The following is a 22737-nucleotide window of genomic DNA, read 5'->3' as shown; positions in this document are numbered from 1 at the left end:
AGACAAGCTTATCAAGCAAATAAACTGAAAACTATGTATTTATGCTTAGAATTTAAAACCAAAGTTGTTCGTGATCGCGGAAAAACCCATGTTTTGTCGCAATTAACGAACTTAAATCATTAATTAAAGTATATTTTGCCAAGAAGGTCATCTTAAAATTCATGATATCAAAACAAACAAAACTAACGCAACGTTAAAATATAACTGCGAATTCCAACCTTTCCGCCAGATTTCAATCCGTCAACAAGAGTTGAATCAACGGCGAGAGTACGAACTGTTCCATTCGGGATTCTTGCTTTGTACCATGGACACAATATTGCTGCGTCCGGGTTTGTTGTTACAAGTTCTTGCTTTCCTGTACAATAACACACAGAAAATTGTCCTACAACATCTTTACAACGCAAAGTATTCTTCCGAATTCGAAAAAAAACTTCCATTTAGTTCTAATATTATTTCTTTACAGAAAAACAAAGCTTCAAAAAATGTTACTAAGGTAACTACATTCATAATATTGCACGTTTTTTAAAACAGGATACCTGCGATCCGCAAATAAGCGTCACGAACAAGATCAACAACGTTGCTTGAATCTTTCGCTAGAACTCCCCAAGTGGATCCGCGGAATACATTTTCCGATATTTCCTGTAAAAGCACAAAATATTTTATCAGTTAAATACCAAGGGCGTTTACGTACGGATTATTGGCTTATGTAGAGAAGAGTATAGTAAAAACGTTTAACAATAAATAAAATGATAAACCTATCAGAGTAATTCAAAATAGCATATGGCATGTCATGATTTAATTTGTTTAGTAACGTACAATAACATTAATATATAATACCTTGTACAAATCGGCATAGGTATTTCCAATGGCAAATATTGGCGTAATTGATTTCTGTTCAAGTGCTCGAACCACCTGATTCACCGACGGATAATCCTGATCCTCAGCACCCACGTACCTGTGTATTGGAACGACATTCAACTCATATTTCTCGACACGGACATGCGTAATGACTAACATCCACTATGTGGATCCCGCCAAGGGAAAAATTGTACATACAGATATATGAGAAATGAATACAAAAACCTTGTGTTGAAGAAACGTTACATAAAGTTACCGTGCGAGGAATTTTACCTTGCTAAATTTTCTGCGAATGGTTGATGTAGTATTGATTAACTTAAAGCGAATAATAACTCTTTTTGCCATACCTTCCATTGGATCCGGTGTGACATTTTCCATCATTGGCCTTTGAAATCCCGGCCAAATAGCCAGAACCGTCGCCCGCGTAGTGATATGCCGACTCAGTGGCGATCATTAGTAACCGCAAGGCGTTTCCTCGCCAACCAATCAGATCCTTGCATTGGATCACCTGCAACATGGCATCCAGTGCGCCCTCAGGCGGATCCAAATTTCCGGAAACGTTTTCGTGCCTGAGAACTTCTTTAAAGTGCGCAACGTCTGTGGTTAGATTTACCACATTCTGAAAGAGGAACGGGGCGTCTGTTGTCGTTCGGTATGGATGACGTAATCTGGAAATTAGCGTGCGTTACATGAAGGAACTCATCGGCTTATATTAGTTGTTAGTCAATACACAACAAGGGGCATAATGAAATAAATAATCAATATAAAGATGGCGAATACATTGTCATGGGCATATATTTTTCCATATATACATTGTATTTGAAATGTAACATTTTGAAATTTATTTTGAATTATTTTAGTTCAAAGTAATTTAGTTAATTTACTTGTATGGTGTCATTTGTGTCATCGGGCTTTGAACTTTGTCGACAAATTTTCCAAATCCAAGTTTTACGCTTCCTGTTCCTCCCTTTGTCAAACGTTGAAGAGTTTCCACTAAATTAAAACATTAAACAGAAAAGTTATTAAATTGGGTATAAACAACTGTTTTAATAATTATATATCATACATTTGTGTTAATTTATCTGATGACAATGGTGTGTTTTTCATAAAACTTTAACCTTCGAAACGTTTACAATAAGTACGCGAACATAAATCACGCAACACAAAGTTAATAACTTGTCAATTCGAAAGTCTAGCTTATGCATGGCGTCACACAGAAGCACGCGCATGGCGAAGGGAAATGTGACATACCCAACAGCTGTGCGAGGTCGCGCACTGCTTCCAAATCATCCTTCATACTGTATGATACGTCCATGAGATAATAGAAATCAACAGGATATACTTTAGGTTCTTTGACACGAAAGCCGATGTTGACTGTGTCGCCAATGCGGATTCTTGCCTACAGAAAATGTTCGAGAAATGTTTGTATGATGGGAATAATTTAGTTACGACTTACGCTGCCAAATTCATGATTAAATCGCTTTCGTTCATTGGCAGCATTCAGTGTGTAGTAGGATTGCAACATCTGGACATTGCTGCACTTTTGCTGTTTCAAAATGGGAAGAAGATTGCATCGCTGTCCACTGAAGTCCTGATACAAAAAAATGAATTACACTCACGACATTCGGTTATGAAATAAAAAACACTCCCAACGACTTGATGTCGAGGAATTATCAATGCGCACAAAAAAAGATTAAGGCTTTTGTTAGGCACTCGCAACAGGATTTTGCGCATACACACAAGAGCTTAAGGTGTTCAATGCCTCAAGCGAAAATGGCGGTTTAACGTAAAATGCGGGAATGTGTGGTACAATCCATTTCAATTCCCCATTCAAACGAGCAACCTTCTGCATTGCATCAGGCCACAAGTATGTGAAGAATTATGCCTGCATGGTCTCGTGTGTAGGTGCGTGCTCACCGCCCAATACACACTTGAACGCAATTGACGTGGACTCAAAAACAAGGTATAATTAAACGATTACGAGAAGTTTGAAGTCGAGTTTGTCTTCAGCTGTACGTTGTATGGTTGCAAAGCGTTTGATGCTATGTTTGCGGCAACCACAATTACTAGATATCACAAAACGCCACACTAATTATGAAACTAACGACTCTTTTATATTATTTTTATCGCACTGTAGGTGGCACATGAACTCATTAGTTGACACACAAATCAGAGATTTGGAACGATACTAAATGTCAAGTCGCCTTTGTAGGCGAAACGTTGTTGCTTGTCAAAACGATAGGTGGCCATTAAAATGCCTTGGGCGTATTGAGGCAAAACCGCTGGTCGCAACACGGCTCCTCACTTGCAGCACTTCGCTCAATCGCAGTTCATGCGTTTACCACAAAACCAACGTAGGCATCCACACAAGAACTATGCCAGTTGCTGACAGAGAGTAACAAGGAATAACTAATTGTTACAAGGGAGATGGAAGCCCAGGCGTTCCGCTCTGAGCAATGGACTGAAGCACAATGTTCACGTGACTAAACGGGTGAGTAAGCACGAAGAAAGGGGGCAGCACTTACCGGCTGGGCGCACCATTGGCAGTTGGGGTGGGCAACAATGCAGTCACTGGGTAGTTTCGCTTGAACGCAAATCCCGCTGATGGAAAAGCCAGCGGAAGCTGAACCTGAAGCCGATGCTGAAGCAGATGCCGATGCCGATGCGGATGCGGAGTACGACCAACCCGTGGATGCAGCACAAGACGATGTTTCTTTAAATAAAATATAATTGTTTACTATGTCGGCCATCGCCAGGCCCCGGTGTTGTTTTCGGTGGCAAGCCATCTGAATTGTGTAATATTAGCATTGAATTCCATATCAAAGATTGTTATTTAAACTGCGGCAAGTGATTCATTTCTCGGGAATCGATTGTGACGCAACTTGTCGCCTTGGGCTTATGCATATTTGTCATAGTCCAAAAAGATAAACTTACCCCCTGAAGTTAAAGAAAACCAACTTAGTTGTTATGTGGGCGGTTATACAGAGCTAAAGACTTGAGTAAAACGTCTGGATTTGCGTTTGGGGCGTTGTCAAAATTAGGTTAATGTTTACACATACTTAAAACCGCTCTTCTGCATGAAACAGTTACTGCATTTGACTAAAACACTTTGCGTTGTGGCAAACATAACGGGCAAATATTCCCATCCTACAAAGCAAAAAACGTAACATTAACGTACATATGTTGCGATAGTAAACAATCTGGATGGTAGACAATGGATGCTCGTGCGTGGAGGAATAAGCAGTAGTTAATAATTTACCCAAAAGGTCAGAAAACGCAAACCCATACGCCCTACGAACAAAACTAGGTGACTTCAAATTTTATACATTGCGCTGGTACTCTGATCAATGTGAAAGATTGCAAAAGGCTACCAGAATCTAACAACGCTGCCGAGTTCTGCACCAATGAACATGGCTATGTCAAACACAGGGTGATGGTTTCGTTTGAACTGAAATGGAATTTGGGCGCCGAACGTTCAGTTTAGGTTACTTGAGAAGCTCCAATATTTTATGTATGGTCACGTATAGTATTTTACGTTCATTGTATCACTGTGACATTTACGTATTTCACATGCAGCGTGTTGACTTTCAATGCGTTGAGGCCTCGGGCGACAAATGAGGCGGCTTTCTTCGATTTCCACTAGGCTTTTAAACTGAAATATTGTGGTCGCCATAATTGCGGAAAGGTAATTTATCTCAATCTGAAATGCCTTATTTGATCAACAAAGCCAACTTACCTTGGCTGGTCGCAGATCTTTGTGCCAAGGTAGTTACTGTCAATAGTGCCATAATTAAACAGCACACATGCAATGCTGAAGCCATTTCTTTGATCCTTGTAGCACCTGAAAACAGTAATATTAAAGACATAGAACCTCAGGTATGATTAATGAACACATTAGTTAGAATATGAACACGTTGGTTAGAAAAGCGATGAATGGAAAAGTTTGTTTATCAAAGCGCTCATTGGCTATGATGCTATTGTTTGCATTGTGATTCGACTGCTGCGCCGCTTCTAACAGGCATATTTTTGACGAACAAAAAGTCAAAGGATATTACAACTTACCTTATGGCCTTAAAAAGCTATGTACATGCTATGTAGAAAAGTTCCAAGTTAAAAATTTCTGGATACAACCTGGACGTGACTATTATGCTAAAATCTCGGCAACACTCCACCAGCCTTTACCCAACACCAAAATTTTAATTATACAAGCCAGGTGGAGGTGATTTCCCTTTTCTGAAAGTCATAACATGTTTTATTACGTTTAGAAACTTGCAAGTTACATTTTAACAGATCACCAGAAGATTTGTATGCAATCTAAGAATCCGACGCCTAAGCCGCAGCACTTATCAGTTCAACTGAAGCTGAGAGCCTTGAGCAACACGCCCGCCTACTTCAGCGACAAGAAAAAGGCTAGACGAAAACACTCGTATTGAGTATTCGACATAGCTTGTCTTTTGGCACATCACTTTCAACTGCAGAATACTTTTCCAACAAAAATGTCGATTGAAAAGTCGTGCAGAAACTGGACTGCATCGCTGGAAAGTCTGCGATCAAACTAACTCAAAGGAAAAAAACAGAATAAGAAGTCAGTTGTTAGCGCGAACAGCTATGTCCTGAATTCTATCTGCCTGTTGCCAATAAATCGACCTCAATTTTGCAATCTCCAACCGCGAAAAGTATCACCTTTGCAAGCCGTTAGGTTATTAGCACGCGTTGATATCCCGCATAGTGGGAAATAATAGCCTTGCGACTCCAATACAACTTGCCGAAATTACAGAATTTGTTACATGGCTATGGAAATCGGCATAACTACCGGAACCGGATATAACAGTAAACCAAAACCAAAGGTACAACAGGGTTAAATCAAAATTGAGTACACCAATCAAAGTTACAAGATCTTACACATAGCTAAACATTTAAAGCGCTGCTATTGATTCGTTTTTCACTATCCTCGGGCTACCTTGCGCCACATGTATAAACCCAGCTTCATTGCATTACGTTAAAACCTGATTGTAGCTGGCCGTTGACGCGCATAATTAGGCTTTCCGCGACGCTGGGGAATTAAACTTTCCAACCCGGTGTTGTCCGTCGACACTCAAAAGACCAAGACATCTTATCAATGATGCCTTATTAATATTGTGACATCATACAGGCGCCGGCAAAACTAAACACTCGCGCCTTTTTCTTGCGTCGCCTCTCACGTCACAAGTCGATTATAGAGCCTCTGCCATCATAATTATGTATGCAACTGGGACTTGAACAGCAGCAACTTGCTTATCTATATATAACAGGCATGTGGAGAAACCGCACTACGGTGGAGTTGATAGTAAGAGAGTTTTTTTCTAATCCTGAGCCAATTCCATCACTATCACATCTAAAACCTGAACACCAGTCAGTAACCTTAGGTGCTGTAACAGCATCGAACAACATAGGACCATAGGTGAACAATGGTTCGTCGGAATTAAATTGTTTGCACAAGATTTTACAACCGACTTTTGTGCTGCCAAACCTGGTTGTCGACATTTACACAACCATTACCAAACCAAATATTTGAAGTTATTAAACTCGAAAACGTTTAGTTTGTTTTACCCTTTTTGCATCTTCGAAAAGTGCATGTATCTAATCTTAGTGCGTTTATAAAGTTCACCATCACATTAAACACCTAACGTAGACAAACATGGTGGCCGGCTGTAGTACAAGCACAGGCAAAACATCATCGAGTTACACGCTTGGACTAACCCATTGAACGTCTTTTGAGCAAAAACACGACCGGGTACAATGTCAACAAGCTTCTCCAACGCTCTACCTAGCGGCCGCCGAGTGAACATAAAATACACTGGGGAGTGGGGACTGCTAGATTTCGTATTAAAGTTTAACTACTGCCTTTTCAAAATTATTGATAGTGTTTAATAAGAATGACTTGAAAAAATTTTTACATCGCAAGCGTTTGTGAGGTTCCCCACGCTTTATCAGGTGTGATTAGTGGCGCAGCACACTGAATCGGTGACAAAGGAGATAAAGGAAAAAAGCAAGTAGAAGCGATAAGCAGTCGTTAACTTAATAATTTTCAGTATATTTAACTTGCGGTCCATACAGCGTTAAGATACAAATGGAAATATTTAGATGTTCCTCACAGCTGTTACCAACAAGTACAGAAACATCCTGTATGTCAAGAGGCAGATTACCACTTTTGAGCCTAAGGATATATTTAAATATATAGCTGGTATATAGAAGATAGGTCCACATTGAAAAAAAATTTTATTTAAAAAAAAAGAAAAAAAAATAGCTCTTATTTTTATTGAAAATAGTAAAACTACCCCTTTTTTGCAGCACACACAACAACCGTAATCAAATCGAGGTAATAATTTACTATATTTATTTAAACAACTAATATTTGTTGTGTAAGAATATGTAACTTTTTTGTAGATATTGTACAAGGCCTTATAGCTCAAGTATTACTATAACTTTATCTGCAAATTGTTTGCCAATGGTATCGTATATAGGCATATTTAGATGTGGCCATTAAAACACTTTTGAGATTTCTTCCGGTGTGCTTCTGTATAATTTGGAAAAGTTGGATATAGTGACATCTACCGGCTTTAAATTTTTTTTAATGCAGGGCAAGGGTGGACCAAACAATGATAAAACAATTCGTGAAAACAGTAACCTTTAGTGTAGCCTATGGGTTTTTAAAGTCATGGGGGTTACGGGTAAAACTATATTTCATAATACCTCTATATGACGGGGCAACAAACGTACAAATAGATCATTTCAAAGCGAAAAATACCTGACGAAGTATTACATATAATTGCAAAGGGACCACGATTGAATTCTTGCCGAAGTCATTATCATCGGACAAAAAATTTAGCATACTCTGACGCATGTATAAGATTTTGTAATATCTACCCCAGAGCTTCCCTACAACCATTTTTAGTTAACGCCCCTCGGCTTAAGCACTGTACCCTTTATCAGAACAACGGCATATAAAAACAATGGGGGTACAATGCCAATGGCGATGCTTTTATGTGACCTCCGCAAATCTTGTTTATTTCTTCGCGCTTTGATTGCACAGTTCTTTAATAATCCTTGATCGGTGGTTGTGAAAGGTTATGCCCTCTTCAGGTTTTTATTGCCAAATACGTGAATATTTTTCGTAAGGGAAAGTTTATCAAACAAACCTCGGTTAAAAAACACTATCTTAACACAACTTTGACGATAGTTTGCCTTGAAACCAACTCTCTGTACAAGAGAATCGAAGAGCAGGGGTGTGGAAAATTTGATCAGTTCGCGCGTAGGTAAAACGGATGTCAACTTTACAGCAAAAATATAGGTTGGAAGTCTGCAATGCCAGAAAGGCTTTTGGTTATCAGAATGATTTTGACAACAAGATCAGTCAAGGTAATGTCTGCCACCCTTACTTTTGTAGCATCTTTTTAAATCATTACCATTTTCCACTTATTTACGTCATCTCACCTGTTATTTGGGATGCGTATTACGCAGTAACATCCCACAATAACACTTTAAAAAAACAACATCGTATACGTCAACACTGCATCATAACCCTACACAAAGTATTAACCAACCCCCTCATTGTGCATTAGGCTGACTCCATTTATAGTTGATCGTCTGCGTAGGCAAGCTGTTATCTTCCTATAAATCGGAAGACTGCTTGGAGAGGTTATGACAACAAGAACTCTGTTTAAAGAAGTGTATTGCGCTGTGGAATAAAGAAGTTAAACAGGTGGAACTGTGATCAAACGAACAACGTTATGGGATTGTGGGGATGTGTGCTGGGAATCTTCATAATATTGGGATTGATACGAAACTCTTCAGGTAAGACGTATTTTGCAAAGTGCCATGACATTTATGAAATATAAACATATGTATCTCTTTTTTTGCGTCAGCTGCTGCCGACGTCAACGAATGTCTTACGGGAGCTCACAACTGTGATCCAATAAATGCTGAATGCAACAATTACCCAGGCAGTTATTTCTGCACTTGCAAGATCGGATACCGCGGAAATGGAATGAACTGCTCGGGTACGTACCAACATTTCAATCAGGGGTCTAGGGCAATTCACTCCCTTACAGTTGCATCTGTTGCGACTTTTAGATATAAACGAATGCGGTGAAAACACCCATAACTGCAACAGTTTGGCAACTTGTACAAATACACCTGGATCATACCGTTGCTCGTGCAACCAAGGATATTCCGGCGATGGCGTAACATGCTCAGGTATGTTAGGAGTTTCCAAGCAGCTTTATAAAGAAATGGTGGTTTACACAGAAACAGGACGGTATTTAAAACAAGCAAATGTGACGGCATTCCCTCGGGGTTTGCTGGAAAACATATTTTGTTTCTTTACAATGCTTCAGTTTTCGTTAATCAGGTCACTTGATGTTTGTCAATGACTAAATGTATCCTCCAAATAAACTATAACTTGTTTACGCTTTACACAAACCCCTGGGGGTTATGTAAAGGAGAAAATTAACAATAATCAGGCAATTTGACGGCAGTAAGTCAATTCAAAAGAAAACGTTTGCTTGTGGCTTTAGATGATAACGAATGTATTTCGGGAACGCACAATTGCAGTTGCATCTGTTTCAACTTTTAGATATAAACGAATGCGGTGAAAACACCCACAACTGCAACAGTTTGGCAACTTGTGCAAATACACCTGGGTCATACCGTTGCTCGTGCAACCAAGGATATGCCGGCGATGGCGTAACATGCTCAGGTATGTTAGGAGTTTCCCAGCGGCTTTATCAATGAATTGCGGTTTGTACAAGTTCAGAAACTAAGCTGACTAGTAATACATTATGTTAGTTCAAACCTAACAACATAAATACAATAACAGCAATAATCATATGAGTGTGAAAGGAGACGTTTCTTGTTTTTTAGATGTAAATGAATGTATTTCTGGGACACACAATTGCGACCCTCTAAACGCTGAATGCAACAACTATCCAGGAAATTTCTTTTGCACTTGCAAATTAGGATTTCGAGGAAATGGATTAAAGTGCACGGGTAAGATGATATTTCTTCATTTGTACAAGTAAATGAAATTTACCACACCCTATCTTTTAGACATAGACGAATGTGTGGAAAAAACACATAACTGTAATCAATTTGCAACTTGTTCAAACACGCAAGGATCTTTTCAATGTTCGTGTAATACAGGATACATGGGTGATGGAATAACATGTACCGGTATGTAGTTTGAAACGAATTTTTAAAAAGGGAATATAGTTGCATGATTTTTGTAAAGTCAAAATAAATTATTTTAGGATTTTGCTTAAAATGTGAGATTATTGTGATGTGACAGTGAATTATGTGCTCTCTGATTTGGTAAAGCATATTAATCCACCACAGTATAAATCTAAAACTATTTCTAAAAGCTTTGCGATAACATGCATCGTCAGATAGTATATATATATAATTTTCAGACATTGACGACTGTGCAAAAAATACACATAACTGCCATAGTTTAGCAACTTGTTCAAACACACAAGGATCATTTCAATGTTCGTGCAGCAAAGGATACATTGGTGATGGAATAACATGTGCCGGTAAAGTTGTAAATAGTTTTGCAAAGATTTGTCTTTAGCTATACCTACTTGGGCTGTGGGTGATTAGAAATGATGTAATTCCCTCTATGTGTAAGATACTTAACGGAATTTCAGACCAAACATTTGTAACTTTTGTTAACTAGTATGCTAAGATACATTGCACCAGACTACTGTCAATCTGAATTAATTAAATTAAATTTTGCAACCTAGTTGACATGACGCGTCAATTCCAATGTGCGGTGATGTCTAAAAGATTGTAAAAAAAATGGTTTCAATTTTTTGATCAATATTGTCTGAAGTCAATAATCCATCTACTACATGAGAAGCAGTTATCATGGAAAATTGAACATGACATGTATTGCGAGAATCATTATCGTTTTTACGTCAATCCACCACGCGCACAAACCTGTCTTGAATAACACCTACCCCCTCACTACTATTTTCATGCCACATGAGGAACTCTGTAGCATATTTTCATGCATTCGCACGCGTAGGCATATTGCGTCTTGCTATTATTGGGAAGGACATCAGAGGATATTATTGACAGCGTATGTACAGTGATAAACAAGGCATCATGACGTCGGAGATTACTATATCTGCGTATTGACTAAACGGACAAATAGGACGGTATTCACTCGGTGTTTGCTGGAAAACATATTTTGTTTCTTTAAAATACTTCAGTTTCCGTTAATCAGGCCACTTGATGTTTGTAAAAGGCATAAATGTATCCTACAAGGCAGCTATAACTTGTTTACTTGGGGGTGATGTGAATGACAAAATAAACAATAATCGAGCAACCTGACGACAATAAGCCAATTCAAAAGAAGACGATTGCTTGTGGTTTTAGATGAGAACGAATGTATTTCTGGGACACACAATTGCGACCCTCTCAACGCTGAATGCCACAACTATCCAGGAAATTTCTTTTGCACTTGCAAAGTAGGATTTCGAGGAAATGGATTGAACTGCACCGGTAAGATGGTATTTCCTTATCATTTACTGACGTTGTTGGCGTATATACCTTCCAGACATTAACGAATGTGCGGAAAATGGACATAACTGCCATAGTTTAGCAACTTGTTTAAACACACAAGGATCATTTCAATGTTCGTGCAACACAGGATATACTGGTGATGGAAAAACATGCTCAGGTATGTAGTTATTTTGAAGTATTTGTTTGTAAAATATTGTTAAAGCTGCTTAAGAGTAAATAAGTTACTTGGGAGTTTACTAAAACTTTCCAATTCTTTGCAAAAAAATGTGCATTGATATTCCAAACTTCGTTTGAACTGACGAGCAATTCTGTTTGAAGAACAATACACATTATGCAGCTTGCATTATTAAGCTGTTGTCTTGCTACTAATCAAAAGGATATATCAGGAGCTTATTAACAATAAGTAAACCGTCTATATTACCTATGTTTCAGATACAGACGAATGCGTTGAAAATACACATAATTGTAATAAGTTGGCAACTTGTTCAAACACGCAAGGATCATTTCAATGTTCGTGCAGAAAAGGATACATTGGTGATGGAATAACATGTGCCGGTATAGTTGTAAATAGTTTTGTAAAGATTTGTCTTTAGCTATACCTACTTGGGCTGTGGGTGATTAGAAATGATGTAATTCCTCCTACAATGGTGATGGAATAACATGTGCCGGTAAAGTTCGAAACCTGTTTCAAAATATTTCTACTCAACTAAAAACTTTTTACCTGCTTGGTTTACGGAGAATAAAAATAAGTTATTTTAGAATCAGATTTGTGAGTTGTTTGTGGTAACTTTATGGATAGGATTATGTTTTGGGAGATGGCGAAGATTGAAAATCAGTCTCCAATTTTCTTTGTAATGAGTTTTGCAACATTTGGCCGTAATTAAATTTGTTTGATGTCCGAAAAATGTTGGCTAAAAAGTCTTCAAAAAGTTTAAAAATTAAAATAGAAGTTTTGCAAATTAGTTCCAGTCAGCAGTGAAGCTGCTTGATTACGGTAGCATAGAAATGCGTCATATAAAAGTTTGCTTAAAATCAAAGAGAAAGAGAAACGTTTGCTTGTGGTTTCAGATGAGAACGAATGTATTTCTGGGTCACACAATTGCGACCCTCTCAACGCTGAATGCAACAACTACCCAGGAAATTTCTTTTGTACTTGTAATATTGGATATCGGGGAAATGGATTCCACTGCACTGGTAAGATGATATGTCATAGTTAATATTATTTCACCAATTCCACTGTTGGTATAAAACTGGATACTTTTGCAGAAATTTGCGATCCTGAATGTTCCACAAACGCGCATTGCCAAAATAAAGTGTGTGTTTGCGATGAAGGGCATGAGATTTATAACAGAACAAACCAATGCACAGGTAAGCTATGAGTAGTATGGTTTTTGCATCTGAACTTCTACATGTAACTTTTTATTATCAACAAATTTGGTTTTCAACAAACAATGTCAAGTGTTTTATTTTATTAGCGAGATGCAATTCAGTTCTTATCAACGGGATAACATTTCCTTCCACTTTCATCGACCAAAAAGCTTTCAGTCTGGAAAAATGCGACGGTTTGAAATAAGTTCTTGCACATTTTTTAACAATTGTAACAATCATATTGTGATAGGCCGGCCCCGAGCTTCAATTTTGTGCAAAGCGATAACATCAGAATCGAATATCACAGCTGAATTTGATAGAGAGACATATGTGGATACGGATTGCTCATTAACTATTGCAGATGTCACGCAAGAGGTGATTGTGTCATAACTATATAGGCCTATTCAAAGACATCATGAGGTTACAATGAACAAATATTAACTAATCTTTTGCGGTGCCGTATTGTTAAAGAATAAAAACTTTCACAAGCAAGATATCTTATCAAATAAATGGTTCTTAGTTAGATTCGCGCCCCAGCTTTATGATAATGATTCGTTACTTGATCAGAGTTTCTCCGGACTTTTTCTTTAGTCAAAAAATTGCCTTGTAAAGTGCCATTTGTTCACATATCTTAGCATACATTTACATATTTATTAGATAGTGAGAATTATTCTGAATAAAGAAACTACCATAAAAATAAGGTTCACAGGCTTTGCAGCCAAGGCATTGCAGCCAAGCTGGATCAGCCACCATAAAAATAATGTTTGAGAGTATGTTGTCTTCCACACAGAAAATCATTGCCAACGAGTCATCAATTGAAAAACAAACCAGTCGTTTGTCGTTGCTTGTGGAGGGCAAGAAATTGAGTCGAGTTGATACAAGGAGTGTTTCACACTTTATCCAAAATCTGTCACACTTGATCGAACAAAAACAAACGGAAGTTAGAAAACTTTTTATATTCAGTTGCATGCAAAATAGTAGTTGAAGTTAACTACCTCGTTGACTACTGTCACAAAACCTTTTTTTGGAAAGAGCTATAATCAACTAAACACCAAAACCGGCGATGGCAACATGATGTTGTTGATTTTTACAAACATCCAGTGCTAGTGATATTTCCAAAATAAACGAGTATTTTCTTGTCAGGTTACTTTGCCTATTGTGAGCAACATAGTGCAAACACTGAACCAAGTTTCACAAGCGATTATAAACAACGATGGCGAAAATGATATTGAACAACCCAGTGTGATTGAATCCTTGCAGTCAATAGCTTCACACGTCACCCTTGGAAACGGGACCAATCTTACCTCAATAGAGAGTGAAAATGTGGCGGTTGTTGTACGTAGAAATTGTAACCTAAATTACATTCAACTGTACATTGAATACAATAGCAGAAACTCATATTTTAATACTAAACCTTAAAAAAGTCATTGCTGACAAAAGTACATTGTGTAATATTTCTATTTGCAGATCGGCAGAGCAATTGCGTTAGATGAAAGGTTCATGGACGTCCTGTATAAACTAAATATCACATCCAACAGCTCCAACGGCTACAGTCAACCAGCAGAAATATTTATTCCTGCTGAAGTTTACGATATTGCCAACAGGACCAGCGGGATAGCTCAATCCTTCATCTCACTATTTAAGGGAAGTTTCCAAAACAAAAGCAAAGCAACCTGGGTAACAAAAAACAGTATTGATAACTGATGTGCAGTTTTTAACAAAACTTTATTTAGGTCGTTTCGGCGGACATTGGAAGGTTGAAGAACATTTCCAATCTCCATAGACTTGTGCGAATAAACTTTACTGGAACTAACGTGAGAGAAGAGAAACAAGACGTCCCGGGAAAACTAGAGGTACCTTATTATTTAATTGTAACTTACTTTAGGGCAATGGAATTGAAAGCGTTCGAATCTTCTGGTTAGAATCTTTCGGTTTTAGGTGTTTGGTGAACTTAAAATTAAAACAGGTTTATTATCTCGATGTGAAATTGAGTAACGAAAAAATCCATTTAATGGGTTTTTAAAACATGGTGAAATGCATTGTCCTCCCAGGTGTACGGGAAGGAAAAGTCGTAAAACACAGTTACAATTAAACCGGGTCCAATAAAAACAATAAACAACAATTTGTTTTCAAACGTCCACGCTAAAGTTATGACAATATTTATTTGCGTTTCAATGAAACTCTTTACAAGTTAAGTAAATAATAACACGTTTCCTGGCAGCATAAAAAAGTTTGCCAATGAAATATCCATGTACCTTTCTCCACTTGCACCTGTTTCTCAAACTAATATTTTATAGTACGAGCATAGCACATTGAGATGTGTGTACACGGACCCCATCAGCGGAAAACATTCGACTGAAGGTCTTTGTCTGATCGAGGGAACGCAAACATGCTTGTCAAATCATCTCACCAGTTTTGCGATCCTTGTCGTAAGTCCGTTTTTTGTTTCAATGAAATTAATGCTAAGAGTTTTCGCAACAGAAAGATATATAATATACAAACATATGTAATCTCGGTTTAAAATGTACCTAGGGCTGCAAACCGTAGGACACACCGTTGCTTCTATAACAAATATCTTCATTCTCTACTTAGAATCATAAGCGGATTCAGTACGACGCTTCCCTCTCAACTGTGAGCATCATCGGATGCGTACTTTCACTCCTTGGACTTTGCGCTACAATTGTTGTCCATTTTTCAGCAAGGCAAGATTTCGTTATCACCCCTAAAATCAATTGGATCAAAGTCACGTTCAATTGTTTCGTATACCATCAGTCGACATGTCTGATTAAATTGTCTATAACTTAACAGCGATTTCACTGCAAACTATAATGATTGTTATGTTAGCTCAATGTTTCAAATTTTGAAGTATTTCTACGATTTTATTGCGCAATTGATCTCAGGAACCTAAGAGATCTTCCCCAAACCAAGGTCTTTCTCCATCTCTGCATTGTATTGGCAATATTCTACGCTTTGTTCGTGGGTGGAGTGTGGCAGGCCAAATACCGCGATGTTTGTACAGGATTTGCCGTTGTCCTACACTACACACTCCTATCAGCCTGGTTCTGGATGTCCATTTACACCTACACCGTTTATTCCCTATTGGCAAATGTAACTGGCAGATAAATTTTTGAGGTAAATTTAATACATCTGGTGATATTAACAGGTTTTTGGAAGACCGATTAAACACTTCCTCACGAAATCATGTTTGGTTGGTTACCTGGTGCCAGGTATTATCGTGGTATTATCTCTTGGTATGAGCAGCATCATAAAGGAAGAAACTGATGATAATGATTTGACTCGCGTTTGCAACCAAACTGTAAAGGAAAGTGAAAAAGGTACTGTGAGGTCAAAATAAGCTGATTGGTGTTGTAGTAATTATAATTACCCTTTATGTAAATAAACCTTTTCTGGTATTAGTAAAAATTCTTGCCCTGTTCGTGGTTATTGTAACTAACATCTCGAATTTATTTCTGCAGCTTCGTCCGCGGTCTCCTTCCTGCATGCAAAATACCGTTCACAACATGCTTGTTGGATTACTGGACCTTCACAATTGTACGGCTTTATTGTACCTTCTGCATGTTTGTTGCTCTACAACTGCTCACTTTTCGCCCTTGTCATAAAGAAATTATGCTTCCGACGAATGGCGGTATGTGAGGTAGTAAGGTTAAAATGCAGTTTAAAGGTATTGCCTATTTATACTGATTTGTGTTTTCTTATAAGTACTCGGTTTCTTCGCCTAATTTGGAAGAAATTGGTACAAATGATTAACTTTTTACTTGACAAAAAGCTACAGATAATCCAGAATATTTAATCCGTATTTTCACTAACTCCAGGAATAAAATGCCGCTTTTTTCATTTTGTAAAGTGAATTCTTCAAACAAATAGGAGTTTTAAGGATCTCAGGGTAACAAACAGGTCTTAGTTATGTTCCATCAAGGCGATTTTATCCGATATCCTGCCAACTACGCAGCGTCAGGCCTCAAACAAACGTCTCAATAACTTATTGCAGACAAATTTGTTGGACAAATCGAACTCTTTACTTACTTAGAACAAGGCCTCAAACAAGACACTGAAACGTCATGTAACCATTGCTGTAACCATGTTAACCCTGATGGGATTTTCTTGGGTTTTCGGATACTTTTCATTGGTGTCAACTGATGTTGTTTACAACAAAGTTATGTCCTGGCTCTTTGCACTCTTCAGCACATTGCAGGTAAGACATTTATATTTATTTTTGGTTTTGGACCAAAACAATACATTCAAAAAGTGAAAGCAGGATCTGATGAACTGTCTTTAAGTGTTGAAATTATGGGTTCAGTGGCAAAGAAACAGAGAATTTAGTCAACGTTTTTTGTAGATTGACTTAAAAATAACAGATTTCAAGCAACAAATCTCCTAATACTGTATTTCTTAAAATAAAGGGCGTTTTCATCTTCATGCTTACTGCTGTCCGTCGCGCTGAATTGCGCAACATGTGGTTCCAACCAATCCAAAGCAGCATCTTCAGACCTTTGGGTCGTCTTGGCAGCAGAATGATCACCCGTGTACAGTCTCGCACTGGCAGTTACCTTATTCCAGATAACAGCAGTACTTCTACCACCCCAACCTCTCCCGCAACCAGTAATCTCCCCGGATATTCTTCGACCGATGGCGGTTGAGTGATTTTTTACATCCTGCCTTGGTTAAAAGTTAATGTTACATTTTCACGTAATGAGACATCATAGTAAAATCAGTATTATAAAAAGAAGTTTTGACAAAAACAGTTTTGTTGCACTTGGGTAGTAAATACCTTTGAAGCAATATAACGTATCAATTTTGCAGGTGATACAGCGTACTCTGTACAAGTGTGTCTGAAAGGTAAAAGTGAGAACTTTGGAACGATTCGCGTCAAACGAAAAAATCCTAACCAAGACAATGGCTCCTTCCTTTACCCGATCACTGAAGAAAAAGTCGACATGAAGAAATGAATAGGATTGACTCCTTGTTCGAACATTTGCTTGCAAATTTAACCCACTGAGTATATTTAAGCTGTATTGTGCCCTCACACCGCAATATATTTTTTTATTTCAAATGAGCTGCAGCAATTAAACGTTTTTTGGCACCATATAACTTAATCTCATCCTTTCGTATTGCTATAGGTTTTCTATGTAACGTGACAAACCGTCTTTGTTTTAATATCACACAAAAATATATAGTTTTCCAGTGCAAAAAGTTAAAATATTTGCTTCGCTGCTCTTTTTGAATCAATTAAAGACGACGTGATTTAGTTTTGAAATCTGCTGCTTTCCATTTGAGCATTTCTTTTCGATTTTCCCACATGACCAAGCATTGCTGCACGTAACATAACTGCTTTTCATCTATACCCCTTCTATCAAAAAAAGTGACTTGAGATTAATTCAATTGTTTACGTTAATTTTGTTATCTGCTGTGGAATTTTTTTTCGTTTTTTGATTTAACCAACTGTTACAGCACATGTAATTTATACCTGCTTTGTGTGTAATCCTATTCCATCTTTTTTGTATTTAAAATAAATTATAACCAATTTTTGTTTATGCGAAGACAGTTTATTAGCTTATAGCATATGTCACCACTACTGGATAAAAAACGCAAGTTAGAATATATTCATTGGCAACAAATAAATACAAGTGAGCGGGTAATATAAGGCATAGTCGAAATTCGTCTTTGACGAACACCGGATGTTTGCCGAGACACAAAAGGGCCAATGACAATAATATCGTATCGTTTCATAAACAAGTGTTTCCTTAATAACAAGCGTTTGTAATGAACACCAATTGAAGAAATAGAGAAAGTGAAGAATTCAACGGAAAGATTACGGTGTGGATAAATACTCATGAAAAGTCTGAATTGTTTGATGAAATCACGCCGAGTTTAGTTAGTTTGGCGTCAAAAAGTTTTTTTGCAAATTCATACAATTCGATTTCGTATTTAAGTGGTCCGTTTTTAAAAAATGCTTCCGACTCTTCGCTCATTTCTCTTCTGTTCATAGTTCTGGTCTGGTTTTGCTTCATTTGAACAACTAAAACAGCAAATACAATTATCTTAGTGGTATTGTTACAAGAACCAGATAACTAATTCAAAACTATAACCTCACAACCATCAAACATGCAACAACAAACCAACTTCGCATCCCTGTAAAAATTGTTTAAAGGTCGATGCGTTTTTCATTGATTTTGTATATAGCACATGAAAATTATCGATCTAAGGTGAATTACCGCAAGTAAAATGCAGTTAAATATAAGCAAAAACGCTTATATATGATATGGGTGATCCCCGAGCCTGTAGCACTATTAGCACTACCAAAGCAATCATAGTGCGCTCCACAGTGGTTCGTTTCTGTTGTTTTGTACCTAGTTGGAAACGACGATCCAGTTGGATTCGTCGTTGACCGAAAGAATACAAAGTTTCAATTTCTGTGCCTGCTATAGTTTAAAAACTAGTTCGGTGCTGCAGTCACCAGCTGTACTAATGAGACCTTATAGGTCGAAACAGCGTGCGATATTGTCTGCAGCCCTCAAAACTCGAATAAAATAAATGAATCGTTCCAGGCCAATAGTTTGTGGCATTATGTGATTCATACTTGATATGTCACACACATGTTTGTGTACAACCAAAAGAATTACTTACAATCACCCCTCCAGGCATCTCGAGCTCCTTTAAAATATTTCGGCAAGATTTGCTCGAACGCTTGAAGCGTATCTTCAAACTGTTCCAATATACCAACAAAATAATAATCCTTCACCAAACGCGCTTTGGCAATTTGTAGAGATTTTCTCTTTTGTTCGGCGTTATTAATTCTGAAATCAATGACTTTGTGTTAAATTTGTCAAAATTGTACCTTACGAAAACTGATGACAGCATGATTCATTTCAATTTTTCAACCAAAAAATATTTTCTATGAATGCAAAAATTGAAGGGAACAGCTTCGCTGTATTAATATTTGACTGTTTATGTGGTGGTGAAAATGTCTGTTTATGTTGTTTATTACTTTCATTAATGCGAACTTTTACTATGGTATGCCCATTACACCAAGCTCTGTTTCGTAAATTAGGCCCATGTATTTGTTTCAAATACAATATTTACGAGATAGAAATTTCCCGATTTTTAGGATTATAAGAAACTGAATGTTCACAAGTAAACATTAACACAAAGTTGAAGCGAAAATCAATTTCTTTGACGATAAGTTCTTAATTTAAATAAACCAGGGATTTACAGAAGCAACGATCAAACCTTTTTCGAGACAAAATATGACGTAAAGAATATTTGCTGGGATTCTTGTAAGGACGGGTTTTATGCAGTCGGCAACAGCCCCGGGCAAATATGGGAGACAGTTCACCTTATCTAGAGGCTGCAATTATGCACAGAAAGTCAAGATACTTACTCAATGCACTCTTTGCCGCTCCCGCAAAAAAAAGGTATGTACATCCAGGGAATCATGCACTGCTTGTGCCGCTTTGCCACACATTCATCAATCGTCTGCAGAAATAAGGGAAAATACAAGTTTACCAACAACGTTTATTGTCACCTAGCTGCACTGATGGGCACTATTAGGTCGAAACAGGGGCCCTGCCTTAATATCACTAACGAAGTGTATTGTGTTCGTGTTTATAAAGAAATCAGCTTTGTTATACCATATTAAAATCATCAGCGGTCATTCCACAACGTTCAACGCGGCATCCTGGCTTTCTTTTCCAGCCATATCGATGGAAGTAATAATGTGAAGTAAACCAATCTAAAGGGTGACGAACAACGTTGATATAGGTCGGTTGCTCCATGTTATAACTAAAAACAAAAGGTAATTTTAAGTAAAGTTGTTAGACGTAATCTTTCCTGCTTTGTATATACTTGGTAAAATTCATCCAGTAATGGTGCTTGAGAAGTAAATATGGTGGGTTGATTTTATCTTTTAAAACCTTCGCCAAACCGTTCGGGTCGTGAAAAGGAGTCACAATGGGATCCAACTTCAAGAAGTTAAATCTGCAACATCACGATTAGAAATTAAATTTTTCAATCAAGCGTTGTACACGCATAAATTAACCTCTTTCATAACTCGTTAAATCATGTATAGGAATCTCCAGACAGTCTTATGGTAACAAAGACAAACAATTTGGTTATAAAGCAAGATGTGTTTTATTACATAGCACCGCGCAACCTTCATGTTAAGTTTTTTGGCAGGACTGCCATTGTTTATTTGAACAAGCGTTCCATACGTTTGTAATACCAAAAATGACTGACGTCATTAAATACATAAGCTGGATTAGAAGTTAGCAAATCTTCTTTGAGTGCAACCATGTACTTTAACGACAAAAGACAAGGCTGTTTCAATTCAACACGGGCCGCAACTTCTGTTCCATTTCTGGGTTTGTCCTTATTGTTAATAATTACATTGTCACAATTTTCCAGGATATACGATAGTTTCATATAAATTGCGGGGGTATAATAGTATAAATTAGTTGTACTGACGTAATTTTTTGTACGTTCTTGACAGGAGGGAGACAGGTCATAATTACAGGCACTTACCCGTTCCGGCGTTTAAGGACTTTAAAGATATTATTCATCGTTGTACTGCCGCTTTTAGGCAACTTGTTGTGAAAGATAAAAGCTGAGTTTGGCGCTTCCTTAAGCAGAAAAAAAACACAAACAATAATTTGATTGTCAACCAAGTAGTTGTTTTCTTCATTCTGGTAAGCACCTGAGGGAAATTTGACAAAGCTGTTTCAATGAGTTCCTCATCAGTTGGGTCGCTTTGTGCGTCACTTTCCACAAACTTTTCTGTTTGTAGTGCAACAATCGATTGCTCAGTCGCAATAATTTTATCTATACTTCTTGGCTGATTGTTCAAATCTTCCAAGTCTTTATGAGCAGATGACGAGGTGTCTGTAATCAAAACCGAACGATGCTGTCGAAGACCTTCCAACCATTCATTGGAAACATCTAAAGATTAAAAAAATGGTTCAAACACTTTAGAGTGGGTTTTAGAGTGGCCTAAATAATTTAAGAAAGGTCCGCATAATTTTAGGTCTGCGGCCACAACTTGAAGAACAGAGGATGCCGCCAGGACGTATGTCTGACATAATCGTTGAAGCAGCTGCTAATCAAAATGCCCGAAGGCATTGGCCACTGCCTTGTTTTGTAATTACGTCGACAATTGCGGTATGGAACACGGTACCAAGTCGGCCACCGCAAAAGTGTCAAAACAAATACGGTGGCGCAGATATATTTGTGGAATTTCAATTTTTTATAACGTTTGTACGTTTATGTAGCAAAGTGCTTTACAAACCGAATTATGATAATTATAAAATGTCGTGATAACAATGTTGAAGAACCATGAATCACAAATGATGATAAAGTGAAAAAGTACTTACTTATTTCAACAATTTTGGTGGATTTTTGAAGATGATCGTCCACAACCACATACGTAAAAACGCAAAACACAAGCATGATACACATTTTGGCCAAGGAGGCCTTCAATCTGGCTGACCTATACATGCGTCTTTTCCTCCTTTTGTTGTTTAAGTCGCCGCAGATAATCACTGAACCACCAATTGCTGGTTTGCCCATTTGTAGATAAAATGTCTGTCAGTAAATTAACTAAGCAGCTGTGATTCTGCACCAAAGCAGTAAAGGTTTAATTTAAGAACAAATCTTTACCTGTTAAACCCCCTATCGCTACGAATAACTGCTGACTAAATTCTGCCTCAGTGTCCAAATACGATAGTGTTTACAATAAGGTCACTTTGTATAAACATTTTCACTTTTAAGCGAGTTTGTCAAAATAAATATGCCTAACTTGTACCCGTCACTAACTTACGTGGTACCCCGACAAAATTGTGCACGGTAATTTAGTGTTATTACCTTCTAAACCTACAGGCTGCACTTTCATAAACATACTTGAAACTCGAGACAATGACCTGAATTTGTCATTGTCAC

General features: G+C 37.6%; 3 protein-coding genes across 10 annotated transcripts in view; 1 reads left to right on the top strand and 2 right to left on the bottom strand.

Annotated features, from left to right (window-relative positions):
• LOC145913767 (uncharacterized) overlaps positions 1–5087 on the bottom strand; it is a 44039-nt gene extending 38952 nt beyond the window's left edge. For all 7 annotated transcript variants that reach the window (XM_083001521.1, XM_083001519.1, XM_083001520.1 and 4 more), the window contains exons 1-10: positions 4921–5087; positions 4595–4699; positions 3384–3571; positions 2315–2449; positions 2110–2257; positions 1743–1851; positions 1206–1526; positions 838–955; positions 537–639; positions 219–355 (exon numbers count right to left, since the gene is read on the bottom strand). In XM_083001521.1, coding sequence (XP_082857647.1) covers positions 219–355; positions 537–639; positions 838–955; positions 1206–1526; positions 1743–1851; positions 2110–2257; positions 2315–2449; positions 3384–3571; positions 4595–4679 — 1344 coding nt within the window. In that variant the 5' untranslated portion in view covers positions 4680–4699; positions 4921–5087. The remainder of the gene's footprint in view (positions 1–218; positions 356–536; positions 640–837; positions 956–1205; positions 1527–1742; positions 1852–2109; positions 2258–2314; positions 2450–3383; positions 3572–4594; positions 4700–4920) is intronic.
• Positions 5088–8548: 3461 nt separating this feature from the next.
• Positions 8549–18308, top strand: LOC145913056 (uncharacterized). Of its 2 annotated transcripts, XM_083000574.1 has the most exons (26): positions 8549–8691; positions 8763–8897; positions 8971–9093; positions 9473–9595; positions 9760–9885; positions 9946–10068; positions 10305–10427; positions 11275–11400; positions 11456–11578; positions 11854–11976; positions 12490–12615; positions 12688–12789; positions 12897–12983; positions 13040–13164; positions 13580–13729; positions 13933–14124; positions 14257–14466; positions 14523–14642; positions 15087–15218; positions 15382–15491; positions 15690–15897; positions 15953–16124; positions 16266–16435; positions 16838–17002; positions 17211–17442; positions 17611–18308. In XM_083000574.1, exons 1-26 carry the CDS (start codon positions 8628–8630, stop codon positions 17754–17756), a joined length of 3636 nt encoding a protein of 1211 aa, XP_082856700.1. In that variant the 5' UTR covers positions 8549–8627; the 3' UTR covers positions 17757–18308. The 2 variants fall into 2 exon arrangements, with proteins under 2 accessions (XP_082856700.1, XP_082856701.1); XM_083000575.1 differs by lacking the exon at positions 9473–9595.
• Positions 18309–18401: 93 nt separating this feature from the next.
• Positions 18402–22409, bottom strand: LOC145913057 (heparan sulfate 2-O-sulfotransferase 1-like). The gene is made up of 8 exons (XM_083000576.1): positions 22173–22409; positions 21500–21741; positions 21328–21425; positions 20653–20784; positions 20439–20589; positions 20189–20283; positions 19435–19604; positions 18402–18826 (listed from the first exon to the last, which is right to left on the bottom strand). Exons 1-8 carry the CDS (start codon positions 22366–22368, stop codon positions 18639–18641), a joined length of 1272 nt encoding a protein of 423 aa, XP_082856702.1. The 5' UTR covers positions 22369–22409; the 3' UTR covers positions 18402–18638.
• Between the last annotated feature and the right edge of the window lie 328 nt (positions 22410–22737).

This window comes from Ascidia mentula, chromosome 9, assembly GCF_947561715.1.
Source record: "Ascidia mentula chromosome 9, kaAscMent1.1, whole genome shotgun sequence".
Classification (NCBI taxonomy): Eukaryota; Metazoa; Chordata; class Ascidiacea; order Phlebobranchia; family Ascidiidae; genus Ascidia; species Ascidia mentula.
Note: the sequence above shows the minus strand (reverse complement) of the source record. Positions and strands in the feature narration are given on the sequence as shown.